Below are 17,373 nucleotides of genomic sequence, written 5' to 3' on the forward strand. Positions count from 1 at the left end.
GCCGGCCAGGGGAAAAGGGGGGGTCGGAGGCAGGGCTGGCAGGCAGGGGATTGGGGGCAGCGCGGCCGGCCAGGGGAGAAGGGGGGGTCGGAGGCGGGGCTGGCAGGCGGGGGGTCGGGGGCAGCGCGGCCGGCCAGGGGAGAAGGGGGGGTCGGAGGCGGGGCTGGCAGGCGGGGGGTCGGGGGCAGCGCGGCCGGCCAGGGGAGAAGGGGGGGTCGGAGGCAGGGCTGGCAGGCGGGGGGTCGGGGGCAGCGCGGCCGGCCAGGGGAGAAGGGGGGGTCGGAGGCGGGGCTGGCAGGCAGGGGATCGGGGGCAGCGCGGCCGGCCAGGGGAGAAGGGGGGGTCGGAGGCGGGGCTGGCAGGTGGGGGGTCGGGGGCAGCGTGGCCGGCCAGGGGAGAAGGGGGGGTCGGAGGCAGGGCTGGCAGGCAGGGGGTCGGAGGCAGCGCGGCCGGCCAGGGGAGAAGGGGGGGTCGGAGGCAGGGCTGGCAGGTGGGGGGGTCGGGGGCAGCGCGGCCGGCCAGGGGAGAACGGGGGGTCGGAGGCAGGGCTGGCAGGCGGGGGGTCGGGGGCAGCGTGGCCGGCCAGGGGAGAAGGGGGGGTCGGAGGCAGGGCTGGCAGGCGGGGGGTCGGGGGCAGCGTGGCTGGCCAGGGGAGAAGGGGGGGTCGGAGGCAGGGCTGGTAGGCAGGAGGTCGGGGGCAGCGTGGCCGGCCAGGGGAGAAGGGGGGGTCGGAGGCGGGGCTGGCAGGCAGGGGATTGGGGGCAGCGCGGCCGGCCAGGGGAGAAGGGGGGGTCGGAGGCGGGGCTGGCAGGCGGGGGGTCGGGGGCAGCGCGGCCGGCCAGGGGAGAAGGGGGGGTCGGAGGCAGGGCTGGCAGGCGGGGGGTCGGGGGTAGCGCGGCCGGCCAGGGGAGAAGGGGGGGTCGGAGGCGGGGCTGGCAGGCAGGGGGTCGGGGGCAGCACGGCCGGCCAGGGGAGAAGGGGGGGTCGGAGGCAGGGCTGGCAGGCGGGGGTCGGGGGCAGCGTGGCCGGCCAGGGGAGAAGGGGGGGTCGGAGGCAGGGCTGGCAGGCGGGAGGTCGGGGGCAGCGTGGCCGGCCAGGGGAGAAGGGGGGGTCGGAGGCAGGGCTGGCAGGCGGGGGGTCGGGGGCAGCGCGGCCGGCCAGGGGAGAACGGGGGGTCGGAGGCAGGGCTGGCAGGCGGGGGGTCGGGGGCAGCGTGGCCAGCCAGGGGAGAAGGGGGGGTCGGAGGCAGGGCTGGCAGGCGGGGGGTCGGGGGCAGCGTGGCCGGCCAGGGGAGAAGGGGGGGTCGGAGGCGGGGCTGGCAGGCAGGGGATTGGGGGCAGCGCGGCCGGCCAGGGGAGAAGGGGGGGTCGGAGGCAGGGCTGGCAGGCGGGGGGTCGGGGGCAGCGTGGCCGGCCAGGGGAGAAGGGGGGGTCGGAGGCAGGGCTGGCAGGCGGGGGGTCGGGGGCAGCGTGGCCGGCCAGGGGAGAAGGGGGGGTCGGAGGCAGGGCTGGCAGGCGGGGGGTCGGGGGCAGCGTGGCCGGCCAGGGGAGAAGGGGGGGTCGGAGGCAGGGCTGGCAGGCGGGAGGTCGGGGGCAGCACGGCCGGCCAGGGGAGAAGGGGGGGTCGGAGGCAGGGCTGGCAGGCGGGGGGTCGGGGGCAGCGTGGCCAGCCAGGGGAGAAGGGGGGGTCGGAGGCAGGGCTGGCAGGCGGGGGGTCGGGGGCAGCGTGGCCGGCCAGGGGAGAAGGGGGGGTCGGAGGCGGGGCTGGCAGGCGGGGGGTTGGGGGCAGCGTGGCCGGCCAGGGGAGAAGGGGGGGTCGGAGGCAGGGCTGGCAGGCGGGGGTTCGGGGGCAGCGCGGCCGGCCAGGGGAGAAGGGGGGGTCGGAGGCAGGGCTGGCAGGCGGGGGGTCGGGGGCAGCGCGGCCGGCCAGGGGAGAAGGGGGGGTCGGAGGCAGGGCTGGCAGGCGGGGGGTCGGGGGCAGCGCGGCCGGCCAGGGGAGAAGGGGGGGTCGGAGGCAGGGCTGGCAGGCAGGGGATTGGGGGCAGCGCGGCCGGCCAGGGGAGAAGGGGGGGTCGGAGGCAGGGCTGGCAGGCGGGGGGTCGGGGGCAGCGTGGCCGGCCAGGGGAGAAGGGGGGGTCGGAGGCAGGGCTGGCAGGCGGGGGATTGGGGGCAGCGCGGCCGGCCAGGGGAGAAGGGGGGGTCGGAGGCGGGGCTGGCAGGCGGGGGGTCGGGGCAGCGTGGCCGGCCAGGGGAGAAGGGGGGGTCGGAGGCAGGGCTGGCAGGCGGGGGGTCGGGGGCAGCGCGGCCGGCCAGGGGAGAAGGGGGGGTCGGAGGCAGGGCTGGCAGGCGGGGGGTCGGGGGCAGCGCGGCCGGCCAGGGGAGAAGGGGGGGTCGGAGGCAGGGCTGGCAGGCAGGGGTTCGGGGGCAGCGCGGCCGGCCAGGGGAGAAGGGGGGGTCGGAGGCAGGGCTGGCAGGCGGGGGGTCGGGGGCAGCGTGGCCGGCCAGGGGAGAAGGGGGGGTCGGAGGCAGGGCTGGCAGGCGGGGGGTCGGGGGCAGCGCGGCCGGCCAGGGGAGAAGGGGGGGTCGGAGGCAGGGCTGGCAGGCGGGGGGTCGGGGGCAGCGTGGCCGGCCAGGGGAGAAGGGGGGGTCGGAGGCAGGGCTGGCAGGCGGGGGGTCGGGGGCAGCGCGGCCGGCCAGGGGAGCTCGGGCAGAGGAGAACCAGCTGGCAGGAAGCAGGAGTGGCCGGGGGGGTCGGGGTCAGTGGAGCTGGTCGGGAGAAGCATGGGGGTGGGGGGGGCGGGACTGACCCAGGCACGTGCAGATCCCAGGGCGCTGTCAGTCCCGCGCACGGTCTGGAGAAGCGCGAGTGAGTCCGGCTGCGGCTCCACCACACGCTCAGGAGCAGGGACAGGGCTTCTCCTCCTCCCCAAGGCGTCAACGCGGCCAGGGCTCCCAGCGCCAATCGCGCCCCCTCCCAGCCCCTCCGCCCGCCCCCGCCAGGCTTCCCTCCGGCGCCCAGCCAGCAATCCAGGAAATACCAGACACTGCACGTGTCCGATATTTTCTGGATTTTTTTACCGGACAGAGGGCCCCAAAGCCGGACTGTCCATAGAAAACCAGACACCTGGCAACCCTACCTCTGAGCCTAGCCTGGAGCCATGCCAGGCCGCCACCCAATGAGCCAACCCACAGCCAGATCCCCCCAAGATTTACCACTCAGACTCAGTGCTTAATTTGGCCCAGTGCTTGGCACTTCATAGCCCCAGCACCGCCAGGCCCTGGAGGCTCTGGCCCCGGCACCTCCCGGTTGGCCTGTGAGGACCCATCTTATTGACTGCCCCTAGCGGGGCTGAGGGTCTGTGGGGGACAGGGCAGGTGTCTGTCGAGGGGGACGCTGCCCAAGTGCTGGGTCAGGCATTCAAGGGTCCCGGCCTGAGGGATGCTGCAGTTCCCCCCTGCAATAGGACCCGCTCTTGGCTGCTCCCAACCGGGGCAGGAGAAGCTGAGCTCAAGGGTCATTCACACATGGGTGGCTTCCCCAGCCCTGCCAGCCAGCCACGGACCCCGGATCTCCCACGTCAACTGCCCCGGCCACTCCCCTGGAGGCAAAGCCAGCTCAGAGCTAACCGGATGCAGCTCTGGGGACTTAGGATCTGCCGTAGACTTAGCCCTGGGATGAGAAACACTGCAGAGATCCAGACTCTCTCAGCACATCCCGCGTGCCCCTCACCGTGGCACCCAGCCACGCTGCCTGTTCCTGCGCTCGCCTGGCTTCTTCTCTCGCCCTGCCCCTCTCTGCGACCCACAATTCCACCCTCTCTGACCTCCCTTCAGCCATCCAGCCCGGTCTCCCTGCTGCCCCCCTTCCAGCATGTTCCTCTTCACCTGTGCGCCCTAGAGCCCACGATCTGGACGGGGTGGGCAATTGTTTTCGGTGGGGGGGGGGGCACTGAAAGAATTTTGAAAGTGGTCAAGGGCCACTTGATATTCATGGAGGAGGTGCGGGGTCTGGCATGGAGCTTTGGGGCAGAAGGGAGCTTGCAGTAAGGGACTGGGGTGCAGGAGGGGTCTGGGAGGGAGGTTGGTTGAAGGAGGGGGGTTGTGACCGAGGGTAGGGGTTGGGGTGCAAGGTCTGGGAGGGAGGCAGAGGATTTGAATTATGTGGGGTACGGATGCAGGGAGGGAGAGGGGAGAGGGAGAGGCTGGGGGGCCAGAGGCAGGCTCTGGCTGGGAGACTTACCTGGGTGACTCCCAGCCAGCAGCCCAGCAGGTTTCTAAGGCAGCCTGCCTGCCTGCCCCATCCCTGCACCCAGCTGCAGGGGCCATGTGAGTCACAAACCTGAGTGGGGGGGATGGGTATGTATGTTATGACTGACTACCTGCTCTTCAGGCAGCTCCCATTGGCCAGAAACCGGCCAATAGGATTGTGCGGGGGGGGGGGCGGCAGCGTGCGAAGCCTCTTCCCCTGCCCCCCCCCTCCCCGCCCCGCCCCGGGCTCACAGCTGTCCAAAGACAAACAGGGTCCTGCAGCCACTTTTCTGAGTGGGGTGTGTCTGCAGGCTGGATCTGGCAGCTTGGCGGGCTGCACTCCGCCCACAGGCCATATTTTGCCCAGCCCTGATCTAGAACCTGCACCATGTCTCACAGGATCCACACTCCAGGGCCGGATGCCCCACACCCATTCCCACAATTCCTGTCACCCGTTGGCGCCTACGCACCTTTCTCCACCACGGAGCAGAATCCAGAACCTGATGGATCATTGTCGGCTCTAGACCCCACTGCCACCTGTTCCCCGAGCTTGGACTCAGGCCTAGATCATCTGCTCAGCCCTTTGGCGCGCTCACTGTGGAAACAGCCTGCAAACCCCAGGCTCCACCATCCAAGCAGCTGGTCTCTCTCTCTCTCTCACTCACGCACTCACTCTCTCTCTCACACACACACACACTCTCTCTCTCTCTCGCTCTCTCTCTGGTCTCTCCCAGGTCTCTCCCAGGTCTCTCCCAGCCTGAGAATGGCTCCCTCAGTTGAAACAGGAAAAGGCAGCACTGCCTAGACCACAGCGCAGATTCTGTCAGGGCTGCTCCTTTCATAACCAGCCTTTGCTCCGAACTTCAGTGCCAGGAAGTGGTGAGAGGCCAGGCCAAGCCACAGAGCTGTGTGAGCCAAACCTCCATGGCTGGTGGGAATCCCTCCCCACTGGCCGGCATGCTGAGACCAGGGCCAGCCCAACAAGGACAAGGACATAAGAGCATGGGAACGGCCAGACTGGATCAGACCAAAGGTCCATCTCACCCAGTGTCCTGTCTGCCAACAGTGGCCAAAGCCAGATGCGCCAGAGAGAGTGAACAGAACAGGGAATTATCACGTGATCCCGCCCCTGTCATCCAGTTCTGGCTAATAAGTATCCTCCATGAATTTGTCTAGTTGTTTTTTGAACTAAGGCTTGGTCTTCACAACATCCTCTGGCAAGGAGTTCCACAGGTTGACAGTGCGCCGCATGAAGAAAAACATCCTTTGGTTTGTTTTAAGACTGCTAGCTATTCATTTCATTGGGTGACCCCTAGGTCTTATGTGATGGGAACAAGTAAATAACTTTTCCTTATTCACTTTTTCCACACCAGTCATGATTTTATAGACCTCTATCATATCCTTCTTAGTCTCCTCTTTTCTAAGATAAAAAGTCCCAGTCTTTTTAATCTCTCTTCATATGGCAGCTGTTCCAAACCCCCTCATCATTTTTGTTGCCCTTTTCTGAATCTTTTCCAATGCCAAGAGATCTTTTTTGACATGCGGCAACCACATCTGTACGCAGTATTCAAGATGTGGGCGTACCATGGATTTATACAGAGGCAATAAGATATCCACTGTCTTATTCTCTATCCCTTTGTAAATGATTCCTAACATTGTTTGCTTTTTTGACTGCCGCTGCACACTAAGTGGATGTGTTCAGAGAGCTAGCCACAGTGACTCCAAGATCTCTCTCCAGTGGTTATGGCTAAATTAGTCCCCATCTTTTTGTATGTAGTGTTGGGATTATTTTTTCCAATCTGCATTACTTTGCATTTATCAATATTAAAATTCATTTGCCATCTTCTTGCCCAATCACCTAGTTTTGTGGGATCCTTTTGAAGCTCTTCAGAGTCTGCTTTGGTCTTAACTATCTTGAGCAGTTTCGTATCATCTGCAAATTTTGCTGCCTCACTGTTTAACCCTTTCTCCAGATCATTTATAAATAAGTTGAATAAGATTGGTCCAAGTATGGACCTTTGGGGGACCCCATTAGTTACCTCTCTCCGCTCTGAAAACTGACCATTTATTCCTATCCTTTGTTGCCTGTCTTTTAACCAGTTATCAATCCATGAAAGGACCTTCCCTCTTATCCCATGATAACTAACTTTACTTAAGAGCCTTTGGCAAGGAACCTTGTTAAAGGTTTTCTGGAAATCTAAGTACACTCTGCCCACTGGATTCCCCTTGTCCACATACTTGTTGACCCCCTCTACCAGATTAGTAAGGCACGATTTCCCTGGACAAAAACTATGTCGACTTTTCCCCAACAAATTATGTTCATCTATTCCTCTGACAATTCTATTCTTAACTATAGTTCCAACTAATTTGCCTGGTACTAACGTTAGACTTACTGGTCTGTAATTGCCAGGATCACCTCTAGAGCCCTTTTAAGTATTGGTATCACATTAGCTATCCTCCAGTCATTTGGTACAGAAGCTGATTGAAAGGCCAGGTTACAAACCACAAAGAAGGGTGAGAGGAAACAGATGGGAGGGGGCAGGCTGAGAACCTACAGTCTCATGCCAGGCATAGGCTGGTTACGGGGGGATTGGGGGGTTGATCATAGTAAGGTAGGGCTGGAAGGGACCGCAAGAAGTCACCCACCCCTAATGTGCTCGTCAAAGGTGTCCTTAAAAACTTCTAGCCTCCTATCTTCTCTAGATTAAATAACCACAGCCTATTCCAGGTAATAGCAGGGCAAGCTTCCCCCATTCACCCAGCCCTGGAGAGACCCCCACCCACCACACCCCCGCCTTGGTCCCACCAGGTCCCTGCAGCTGCTGTGGAGGGACCAACCTGCCTGCTCAGAACTGGCCTGAGACCTGCCAAACTCATCCCCTGCCTCCTCCATCAGGGGCAATTCTTTTTAGTGGTCGGGCTGGCTTCACGCTTCCAGACCAGAGGGAAATGTTCTCCCTCCCCATTGGCAACTCCCCCTGCAATTGTCCATAGTAACTTCGGGCTGGAAGGGTTGGATGCCCAAAAGACCCCACCCCTCAGGACAGCTCAGGGCAACCCAAGGCCCAGCCAGTTGCGGAGCGCCCCTTCCCACACCTGCCTCGCACCACTGCTGAAGGAAAGGAAGGGGGAAGAGTCTGGTGTTCAAGCAGAGGTCCCGGGGCTGAGCTGGCCAGCAGGAAGGGTCCCCGAGTGCCCCAGGAGTGGGAGGCAGGAGAAGACCTGGCCCCAAAGTCCAAAACAGGAACATTAACAGATTAGGCACCTTCTGACTGATGATTTGCACCCTCCTAGCTGCTTGGTCCCTTGGAAACCAGTATCCCTTGCTAGCCCGCTGTACTAACAATGGCAGCGCTTTCTACCATGGTCAGGTTAGACAGGCCAGGCCCACAGGGAAATGCAGCCACCTCTGGGGTGGAGTCCAAGCAATGCGCAGCAGAACAGTGGGCAAGCTCTGAGCGAAGTTTGTGGCAGCAGGCAGCTTGGTGGTTCCCCACCAGAGGCTGGGCCCACTCAGCCAGCCCTAATGAGGGTCAGACACACCCGGGGGTGCAGTCGGGGGGCAGTCCCCCAGCAAAGTCAAGAGGCAGGAGCAGGATCTGCCTGGGGGAGAATCCAGCTCCCTCGGCTTACACATGCCATGGGGCTCCCCAGGTAAACTGCAATCACCGGGTGACTCCCCTCCCCTTCCTTCCCTGCCCCCCACATCAGGCAGCCCGCGGGTGGGAGCTAAAGGGTGGCAGGGAAAGGACCGTCCAGATCACACACTGGGGGAGCTGGGGGTGACCAGGTGGCCTAGTGGTCACAGCCCAACAAGCTGAGCCGGCCCAGCCCAGTGCTGGGGACCTGTGGCTTCTCCCCAGTTTCCAGTGGGCTGCGTGGGATCCCCCAAGGCAGCCGGCGCCCTCCCCTCCGGCAGGAGCCGCCGGCAGCCTCTGAACCACCCCCCCCCCCCGGAGAGCTGCACGGCCCTGAGCGGCGGGTGCTACCGGCCCCCGGCCAGGGCGCTGCTCCCCCCGGGAACTAAGCGGGGCCTGAGGGAGCCCCGAGATGCCACATGGGAAATGCGCCCAACTGCCTATGACAGTCCGTGCACCCACGGGGCGCCTGTACCCCCGCCCCTCCCCGCCCCGCCATGCACGGGGGTGCCTGTACCCCCTTCCCGCCCCCCAAGGGGGTGCCTGTCCCCCCTCCCCGCCCCGCCACCCACGGGGCGCCTGTACCCCCGCCCCTCCCCGCCCCGCCATGCACGGGGGTGCCTGTACCCCCTTCCCGCCCCCCAAGGGGGTGCCTGTACCCCCTCCCCGCCCCCCAAGGGGGTGCCTGTCCCCCCTCCCCGCCCCCCACGGGGGTGCCTGTCCCCGCTCCCCGCCCCCCAAGGGGGTGCCTGTACCCCCTCCCCGCCACCCACGGGGCGCCTGTACCCCCTCCCCTCCCCGCCACCCACGGGGCGCCTGTACCCCCGCCCCTCCCCGCCCCGCCACCCACGGGGGTGCCTGTACCTCCGTCCCGCCCCCCACGGGGGCGCCTGTCCCCCCTCCCCGCCCCCCACAGGGGTGCCTGTCCCCCTCTGCCCCGTGCACCGGGACCCTTGTGCGCGCGCACACGCACCTGCCAAGTCCCACTCGGGGGGGGCTCCCCGCCCAGGACCACACGTGCCACCCACGCTCAGGGGCGCCCGTGGCGCGCTCCCCTCCCCGCTCCCCCCGCTCCCCCGACGTACCTGCCTCCCCCGCGGCCTCGCTCAGCAGGGCGAGCAGTAGCAGGACCCCCCATCGCATTTTGGGGGGCAGGCTCCGGGGCGCTTCTGCCCCCCGCCCCTGGCTCCGCTGCGGCCCCTGCATCGGCCGTCCAGGCTCGGCAGCGCCCGGTCCCGCGGCTCCGCAGCGCAGCGCCCCCCGCGGACCGAGCCGGGGCGGGACGTTGGCTGGGCTCGCCCGGTTCGGGGACGCGAGCCCGGCGCTGCAGCCCGTGCGGGAGAGACTGAGGCGGGCAGAGCGAGCGCTCCTGCCCCCTGCTGGCGCGTGGGGGCCACGGCTGGGGGGGGGGGGAGCCAGAGCCGGGGGTCGGACCCGAGGCATCCTGCAGCCGCAGCCCGGCTGTGCCCCCCACTCCCTGCAGCCCGCGCCCGGCAATGCCCCTCGCTTTTCCTGGGTTCTCCTCCCAGCTCTGGCAGGCATGGGGAGGACATAGGAACCAGGACCCTTGGGTTCCCTGCCGGCTCCGGGCGGGGAGTAGGGGCTAGTGGGGGTAAAGGGGGGGAATGTGAGTCAGGGCTATGGGGGGGTCTAATCCCACTGAATCCCTGTCTGATGTCAGGTGCATCCCTCCCCCGCTCCTTGCCTCAGTTTCCCCGGTTGTATAACAAGTGATAGCTAATAACCCTGCTTCCCATGGTGGGGGGGGGGGGGGGAGGCGCCACTGGAAGCACTGGTGCCAGCCAGCCAGATCCTTGGGGGGGGGAGCTGACCCAGGTGGCAGAGGGTATTAGAGAAGCACCAGGAACAAAGCACCGGCTGGTGACGTGGACCAGCAGTCACGTCTGCCCGGGGAAGAGGCAACACGTGGGAGCACCCCCCTTGTGCCCCGGCCACAGTTCGGATTGCTAAATGGGGTGCTCCTTCCCGTTCCTCTGGGTGGCCAAGAACATGAGAACAGCTGGACTGGGTCAGACCCAAGGTCCATCTCGCCCAGTGTCCTGTCTGCCCACAGTGGCCAACACCAGGGGGCCCAGAGGGAGGGAACAGAACAGGGAATCATCCAGTGATCCCTCCCCTGTTGCCCATTCCCAGCCTCTGACTGAGGCTAGGAACACCAACCCTGCCCATCCTAGCTAATCGCCAGTAATGGACTTGTTCTCCATGATTGTATTTAGCTCTCTTTTGAACCCTGTTACAGTCCTGGTCTTCACACCATCCTCTGGCGAGGAGTTCCGCAGGTTGACTGTGTGCTGCATGAAGACGTGAAGAAGCAGGCCCCCACCCTGCACTTCCTCTCCACAGGCACCAGTCGCCTGTGAAACCCCCCCCCCCACACACACACACACACTCCCCACAGCAACCAGGCAGCATCTGTGACCTTGTTCCATGTCAGTCTCAGACCCAGCCCCAGGTCCTAGGAGCGAGGCAGCGAGGGAACATAAGAACATAATCTGGGCAGGGACAGCAGCCTGGATGCACCTGAATTCAGGAAGAGGTGGGACCTGGGGGCAGAAGTGTCCCTCCCTCATTGACTAATTTAACCCTCCGCCCACCCTGCCCAGTTTGAACGGTTCACACACACACAGCCACCTTCCCTGAGACCACCTCTCCAGGTGGAAACTGCTCGCTGCAGGGGCCTCCCTGGGCAGGCTGGAAGAGGATCTTGCCTCTGCTCCGCAGGGCCAGCACCCTCCCTCCCCCTCCCCAGCATGGAGCAGAGTCCTGGTGGAGATCCCCAGGCGGAAATTTCCTTTGCAAGGGCTCGCTGGCCCTACCCAGCTCCTTGACCTCAACCCTCTCAGAAAAGTCCCTGGGAATTTCTTCCAGAGCCGGGAAGGGGATGGACGAGGGGCCTGACCCATCTGTGGCAGGCAGAATCTGCCCTGGGGTACCCAACTAGATTCCCCAGAGCACAGCAGCCCCATAGACTGAACCCCCAAGTGTGGCTCTGAGCCAGCCCCACGCCCCAGCTCTGTAGGCCGGGCGGACACTGGCTTGGGGAGAGAGAGGCTCTGGCAGGCTAAAGGAAGAAGATGAATGGGCAGAGCCGCACGGCAGATGAGCAGCCCCAGGAGCGATGCTGCAATTAATGAGGATGATTAATAACCCGGCCCCGGCTCAGCCGGATCAGGCCAAGCCCGGACTCCCAGCGCTTACGGGCCCTTGACTGAACACTTCCTGCATTCCCCTCACACACCAGAACCTGGGGGGCGGGGCAGACTAGTAGATTTTGTTTGCTCCAGCTCCGTGGTGGGGCAGCCGGGAGAGGGGAGGGGCTGGAATGCCAGCATGGGCTCCCCAATGAACCCCTGAATCTTGGGGGCCAGATTCAGGTAAACTGGGGTCCACATCCGGCCCTTGGGTCTGAGGTTCCCCACCACTGCCCTAGCTGAACTATTGATATCTCCCCAGTGCTACCGATGGGAATCTAGCGAGCAGAAAATGTAATTCTGTATTCCACTGGTCATCCTTCCTGGGCATATAAAGAAAACCAACAATGGAAAAGAATGATCCAGTCCAAGTGACCCCCCTCACCAGTGTTCCCTCTAATCTTTTCTGTCCATGTGCAGATTGTTTCCATTCATGTGCAGAATAAATTTTGTTCTGTGCACCAAGGCATGTGTAGATGTGCACCACCTGTATAAACAAAATCTACCTATGGGTGCTCTGTTAACCAGCTGGGCAGCATTTACATCTCTAAGTGGCCACACAAGCACACAGCTTATAGGGAACAGGGCCCCTCACTCTCTCCAGAGCCTGCCTCCTACCCCCAAGAGAGGATTAACCCTCTGTCGGCCAAGCCAGCAGCAGGGTTGAAGCTCCTGGTTTGGGGGGGGGGGTGAGGTTATCTTTGCTTGTGAGGCACCAAGGACTAAGGGCCTGCATGGGTAGGGTCCAAGCAAGTCAGCCATGCCACCTGCTCCCCACTTCTCAGCCTTGGGCTCCCCCTGCCTGCCACCCCTCTCCTAATACAGCTCAATCCCAGCCCACAGCCCTGCTTGGGGAAACTGAGGCATGGAGGCAAAGTTATGTGCTCCGCATCTGGCTGTTTATGGAGTGACCTTAGGTGTTTGCTATTCCTGGTTCAACGGCTCCCACCGAAAGCGGAATTGGGGCTCCCCAGAACTCGGGCACATTCACAGGAAGCAAACCTGGGTGTCCACTATTGGAATGTTCCCACTACCAGCCCATCCTCCTGCCCGCCCACCCGTAGCTGCTTTTCCAGGCCCGGGGCTCTGACGACAAAACAGGATCCCCTGGAATTTGCTGTCTCAGGCAGGGATTCTCCCAGGAACTGAAACTAGAGCCCCCTGGAATTTACAGGGAGGTTGGAAAATGCCTAATGTAGCAACACGGCATTGGCCACTGGGAGGGAATTTGGGGGGAATGCACCCCCCCCCAGCGGGGGGGCATGGAAATCCCGGGGGTGTATATCCAGCACCTGGCTCCTGTACATTAGCTCCCCACCCCCATTCCTGTCTGCTCTGCCGACAGCGCAAGGGCACCCAGATGCCAATTGCACCATCAGACGCCCCCTCTTCCTCTGTTTCCTCGTGGAACGGCACAAGCCTCCCACCTGCGCGCTTGGGCACGTCCCGGCTCTGGCCTGGCTAGTGGCTGCACCGGGGAGGGAGGGAGGCAGGGCCGGGTTCGGGTCAGCTGGGTATTGCCGTGAGGCAGAAATCCAGATCACACCCACCCTCCCTGGCCTTCAGGACTGGGGGCCCGATTCTTGCTAGTTTCGGGGGGCCAACAGCCCCCCCGATGCTCCTAGAGATGCTGGGGGAAACGTGTCCCCCTTGTTTCCCTCTCCCGGCCCCCGCCAGCATTTCACTGAGTTCTTGAGTAGTTAGTGAGCCCAAGAATCAGCTCCCACCCCGGCTGTCTGGCAGCGCCTCCGTCTGGGCCCTGCTTGGCTCTGGCCTGGGGCACCCCGTCCGCACCGCCAGCCCCAGGCTGAGAAAGTCCATGGAGACCGGCCCTCCAGGGCCAACCCCAAACCGCTGCCTCCCTGAGTCTCCAGGCAGCGCCTGGCCCGGACAGAGGTGCTCAGAGTCCATCAGCCCAGAGCCACAGGGCCCTGCTGGTTATGTCGGGCCAAAGAGGCCATGTGTGCCCCAGCCCACGGAGGGGGGTGCCAGTGCACCCGGGAACGGAGAGGAAACCCGGCCCCGCAGGAGGGGCTGCAGGGACCCAGAGCTGGGGCGGGGAGGCGGAGACCCGGCTCCCAGGCCGCTAACGACAGCCTGGGGGGCAGGGATCTGCACAGGACACACAGCTCGGTGGAGGGGGGCAGGTTGCATGAAGCTGGAGCCTCCCCATTCGTCTCCAGGCAGACACCCACCCGGCGCAGGCTTGGGCGCAGGGACACCAGGGCGCAGGGAAGCGTTTGCTTTGCTCCTATGGCCGGGCCCCTTTTCTCCCTTCTGCTCTTGGGAGCAGCCTGCGTCCTCCCGCTTTGCAATTCGCCCAGGCCAGAGGTTTTCGGACGAGGGGTCTGGCCCCAGCACTGGGGGGTGGGATGTCGGGCCCCGGGACTCGTGGCTGCAGGGGATCAGGTGAGCAGTGGGGGCAACAGGCCTGGCTCCCAGGTGTGAGAGGGGGCGGGCTCACAGGACTCGGTGCACTGCCCCTGCCTGGAGCACTAGCTCCCTGCGCCCGTTGGCTGGGGACCTGCCGCGGCTGCTTCTGGGGCGCAGCCTGGTCTGTGGGGCCAGGAGAAGCAGGGAGCTGCCTTAGCCCCCCTGCTGCACCGCTGCCCACGACCCACTTGAGGTCAGCCCCTCCTGCCCCAGCGTGACCCCCACCTCCCCAAAGCCGGAGCCCCCAAAGCTCCCATCCCCAGCCCCACCCCGGAGCCCCCACTCCAGTCCCATTCGGTCGGGTCGCGGCATCGACCGTTTTCTTCAACTAGGTCACGAGAAAAAAAGTTGGAAATCCGCCGGGCTAGGTCTGTGGCCCGGGAGAGGTGCAGCCCAGGGCCTCCCGTGGGCCTGGCATCCCGGCAGCCACGGAGTCCTGCTGCCCCCTCCTGGCACAGAGGGAAATAAAGTCTCATTCTGCGGTTTGTCCCCTGGTTTCATGCCGTCTATTCCTCACCCCCCTTCCCGAGGCCCTTTCCCCTTCCCCAGTCCGGTTCGGCAGGACATTGAAACCGAACCCCCCTCCCTTAGCATGGCTTCTACGGTGAGCTCTTCTGGGGGGCCTTTGACCGGGGAGCCCTGATTCCGGCTGGCCTGGAGGTGCCGCTCTGCGAAATCCAAGCAGCCATCGGTTCCTTCTCCCAGCAAAAACAGGACCTGGGGCCTGGAAAAGGAGAACAAGAGCCCTAAGACCCGGGTGCTTGTTTGGAAGCCCCTAAACCCCAATCAATCCGCCGACGGAAGGGAGCCGCTGCCCAGCGCATGGTGCTGTCCGGAGCTGCGCCGTGGCCACCTGGCTGAAAAGCCACCTGCTTAGCACTGTCCCTTCAGCCCTGCCTCGGCACCTCGTAAATACCCAGACCAAGGAGGGGAGGGACTAGGAATAAGAGGGCGGCATTTAGAAAGGGGGACAACAGAGAGCAAATATAAGGCAAGCTTCTTGGCAGAGATGGGTGGATTTGGGGCAAGGGGGGGACCCCATCCCATCGGGCACTTAGGATCAGCCCAAACAAACCGCTGGCAAATGGAGAATGCGTGTAGCCAACCTGTGGAACTCCTTGCCAGAGGAGGCTGGGAAGGCTGGGACTATAACAGAGTTTAAAAAGAAGCTAGATAATTTCATGGAGGTTAGGTCCATAAAAGGCTATTAGCCAGGGGATAAAATGGTGTCCTTGGCCTCTGTTTGTCAGAGGCTGGAGAGGGATGGCAGGAGACAAATCGCTTGATCATTGTCTTCGGTCCACCCTCTCTGGGGCACCTGGTGCTGGCCACTGTCGGCAGACAGGATACTGGGCTAGATGGACCTTTGGTCTGACCCAGTACGGCCGTTCTTATGTTCTTATGAGAAAACTCGGCACGGTCCAGGCTAGAGACTAGATGCCCTGCTCCGCCTTGCCCAGCTTTTGATCCCCTGGTTTGTTATTGTAGGGTTACAGCCATGCACACCTGGCCGCGGCTTGCTTTTCCTCCTGTTCCCCAGACAGTCAGGGAGCGAGGGGAAAATACTTGCATTGCTGCAGGCCTCTGACCCTTGCTGGCGAAGGGAGGGGGCAGAGGAGTAAATCAGGCCATGCAAGTACTTGCCCCTCGCTCCCTGAGAGTGGGGGGAACGGGAAGAAAAGGAAGCCGCGTCCCGGTGCTACCCATCCTCCCGAAACTCCGCCCTTGGTCCTGTCCCCTTGTATTTCACCCCATTGCAACAGCTCCCCCGTCACTCCCAGCCCCGCAACAAGGCGCTGCCTCGGCGTCTCCCAGCGCATCTCCCGTTCGGGGGTCTCCGGGTGTCTGACTCCCCCACTGACTCCAACAGAGCAGGCCGAGGTACAGTAATGCTGCTTGGGGGGCAGCCCAGCGCTCCCAGTAACCGGCCAGGGTCCTTAGACTAAGGAGACGCTCTCCCCTCTGAGATAGTGAAGCACCGGAACAGGTTGAGAGGAATCCCCATCATGGAGGGGTTTTGGAACAGGGATTTTCTGGGTTTGCTTGGCCCTGCCTCAGCATGGGGGGCTGAAGGCTTAAGAAATTCCTAGAGACCTTCCCAGCCCTGCGGGTCTGTGATCAAGCATGTAGCGTGCTCAGCCCTTCCCTCTTTGGGTTTCCAACCTCACATTCAACCCAGAAGTTCCCAGGTCCCCCCACTTATCACCTCTGAGCCAGGCAGCTCTCTGTCCCGCCACAGACCCTGAGCAGGGTTCCCTGTAAGCTGGGCACTTGGGCGGCCGCTCAGGAGAGATTAAAATGCTTCCCAGCTGATTAGCAGAGCACCCACAGCCAGTGTATTTCTATTGGTGGTGCACATCTGCACGTACATTGGCGCACAAAATAAAATTTATTCCTCACGTGCATTGACCACATTAGAAAAAATTCTGCCCTGCCCACCTCAGGATCACCTCACAGCTGGGTTTTACCATGCTCAGGCGGCAGCTCCCCATCACAGCCGCTCCATAGTGGGGCCATGACATGAATAGGCTGGGCTGGCTCCAAGTCCTTACTCCTTGTTCCAGGCCGTCTTTACGTCCCAGGCCTGATACAGCGCCCAGGGCTTTGGAGGCACTGAAATAAAAATCAAAACTAGATTAGTGCCTGAGAGCGGCAGCTAGACAATCCCCCCCCCCCCTTGCAGTGAGATCTGCAGGCTCCCAAGTCCCTTGGCACATTTTCAGTAGCAACTCCTGCCTTCCTTGCTATGGGGCTGGACCTGGACAGAGTCAGAAAATGACACTAATTAAACATTCCCACGCATTGCACCCCTCTCCTCCATCCCCTTCCGTTCCCCAAAAGTCTTTACGTGGGAGGGAACAACTCCCTTAAAACTAAACTAACTGGAGACAGGATGGGCAACGCTAAGCCCAGTATTAATGCTGCAGGAGCTACAAAAACAACTGCCCATTACAGCATTTTCCCTGCAGAGCTGGGATCCCAAGCTCAAAATCTGTGGCATTCAGAAAAAAAAAAAATGAGGGGGCACCCGGATTTGAACCGGGGACCTCTTGATCTGCAGTCAAATGCTCTACCACTGAGCTATACCCCCTCTACTGGAGGAAAGTCTGTTATTGCAGAGTAGATTTCACAAGGACTGTTATTAACACACTGGGCCTTCACACTGCAATACACCAATGGGAGAGGCTGAGCTGTAAGGAATGTTTGTCTAGGGAGTGACTCTGAGCCGCAGCCTGACGGAGAATTAAAGCTTTTCACGAATGCTGGTTTGTTCCTCCATTTCTGATCATCGTGGTACAAGCTGGAGAATTAAACCTTAGGAGGACTGACAGATCTCAGAGACATAGTGCACAAATAACAGCCACCAACACCTGCTGCTGAAATATTCCCAGCCCAGAACACTGCCTGGCTCGTAGCTTTCCGAAAGGGGAGAGCAGTACCCGTTTGGTCTGAGACACCTGCTCCAGAGAAGAGAGGCCCTGCCAGGCCCTTGACATGGGCAGGGCTCAAGAACAAGTTTCCTGAGCCACCTCAGTTTCTCCATCTGTAAAATGGGGTTAATCCCACAGGGGATGGGTTGATGAGAGAATATGATCTTGGTAACTAATTGACCATTCATTTTCAGTGGGAAATATATCAAGGGAGGGATGACAGGAGTTACTATAGAGAATTTCTGGGTGTCTGGCTGGTGGGTCTTGCCCACATGCTCAGGGTTTAGCTGATCGAAATATTTGGGGTCGGGAAGGAATTTTCCTCCAGGGTAGATTGGCAGAGACCCTGGAGGTTTTTCGCCTTCCTCTGTAGCATGGGGCACAGATCACAGCTGGAGGACTCTCTGCATCT

At 62.6% G+C, this 17,373-nt stretch overlaps 1 protein-coding gene and 1 non-coding gene across 5 annotated transcripts in view; both read right to left on the reverse strand.

The window, feature by feature from the left end:
* The window catches only part of PLXDC1 (plexin domain containing 1), a 69,785-nt gene extending 60,587 nt beyond the window's left edge, over positions 1-9,198 (reverse strand). For 2 of the 4 annotated variants that reach the window (XM_075911686.2, XM_075911685.2), the window contains exon 1: positions 8,971-9,198. In XM_075911686.2, coding sequence (XP_075767801.1) covers positions 8,971-9,091 — 121 coding nt within the window. In that variant the 5' untranslated portion in view covers positions 9,092-9,198. The remainder of the gene's footprint in view (positions 1-8,970) is intronic. The other 2 variants (XM_075911684.2, XM_075911683.2) reach the window with 2 other exon arrangements.
* Positions 9,199-16,549: 7,351 nt separating this feature from the next.
* Positions 16,550-16,621, reverse strand: TRNAC-GCA (transfer RNA cysteine (anticodon GCA)). The gene has a single exon. It is a non-coding gene; the product is annotated as a tRNA-Cys (tRNA).
* Positions 16,622-17,373: the final 752 nt, after the last annotated feature.

This window comes from Pelodiscus sinensis, chromosome 29 (genome assembly GCF_052426305.1).
Source record: "Pelodiscus sinensis isolate ZL-2025 chromosome 29, ASM5242630v1, whole genome shotgun sequence".
In the NCBI taxonomy this organism is placed as follows: domain Eukaryota; kingdom Metazoa; phylum Chordata; order Testudines; family Trionychidae; genus Pelodiscus; species Pelodiscus sinensis.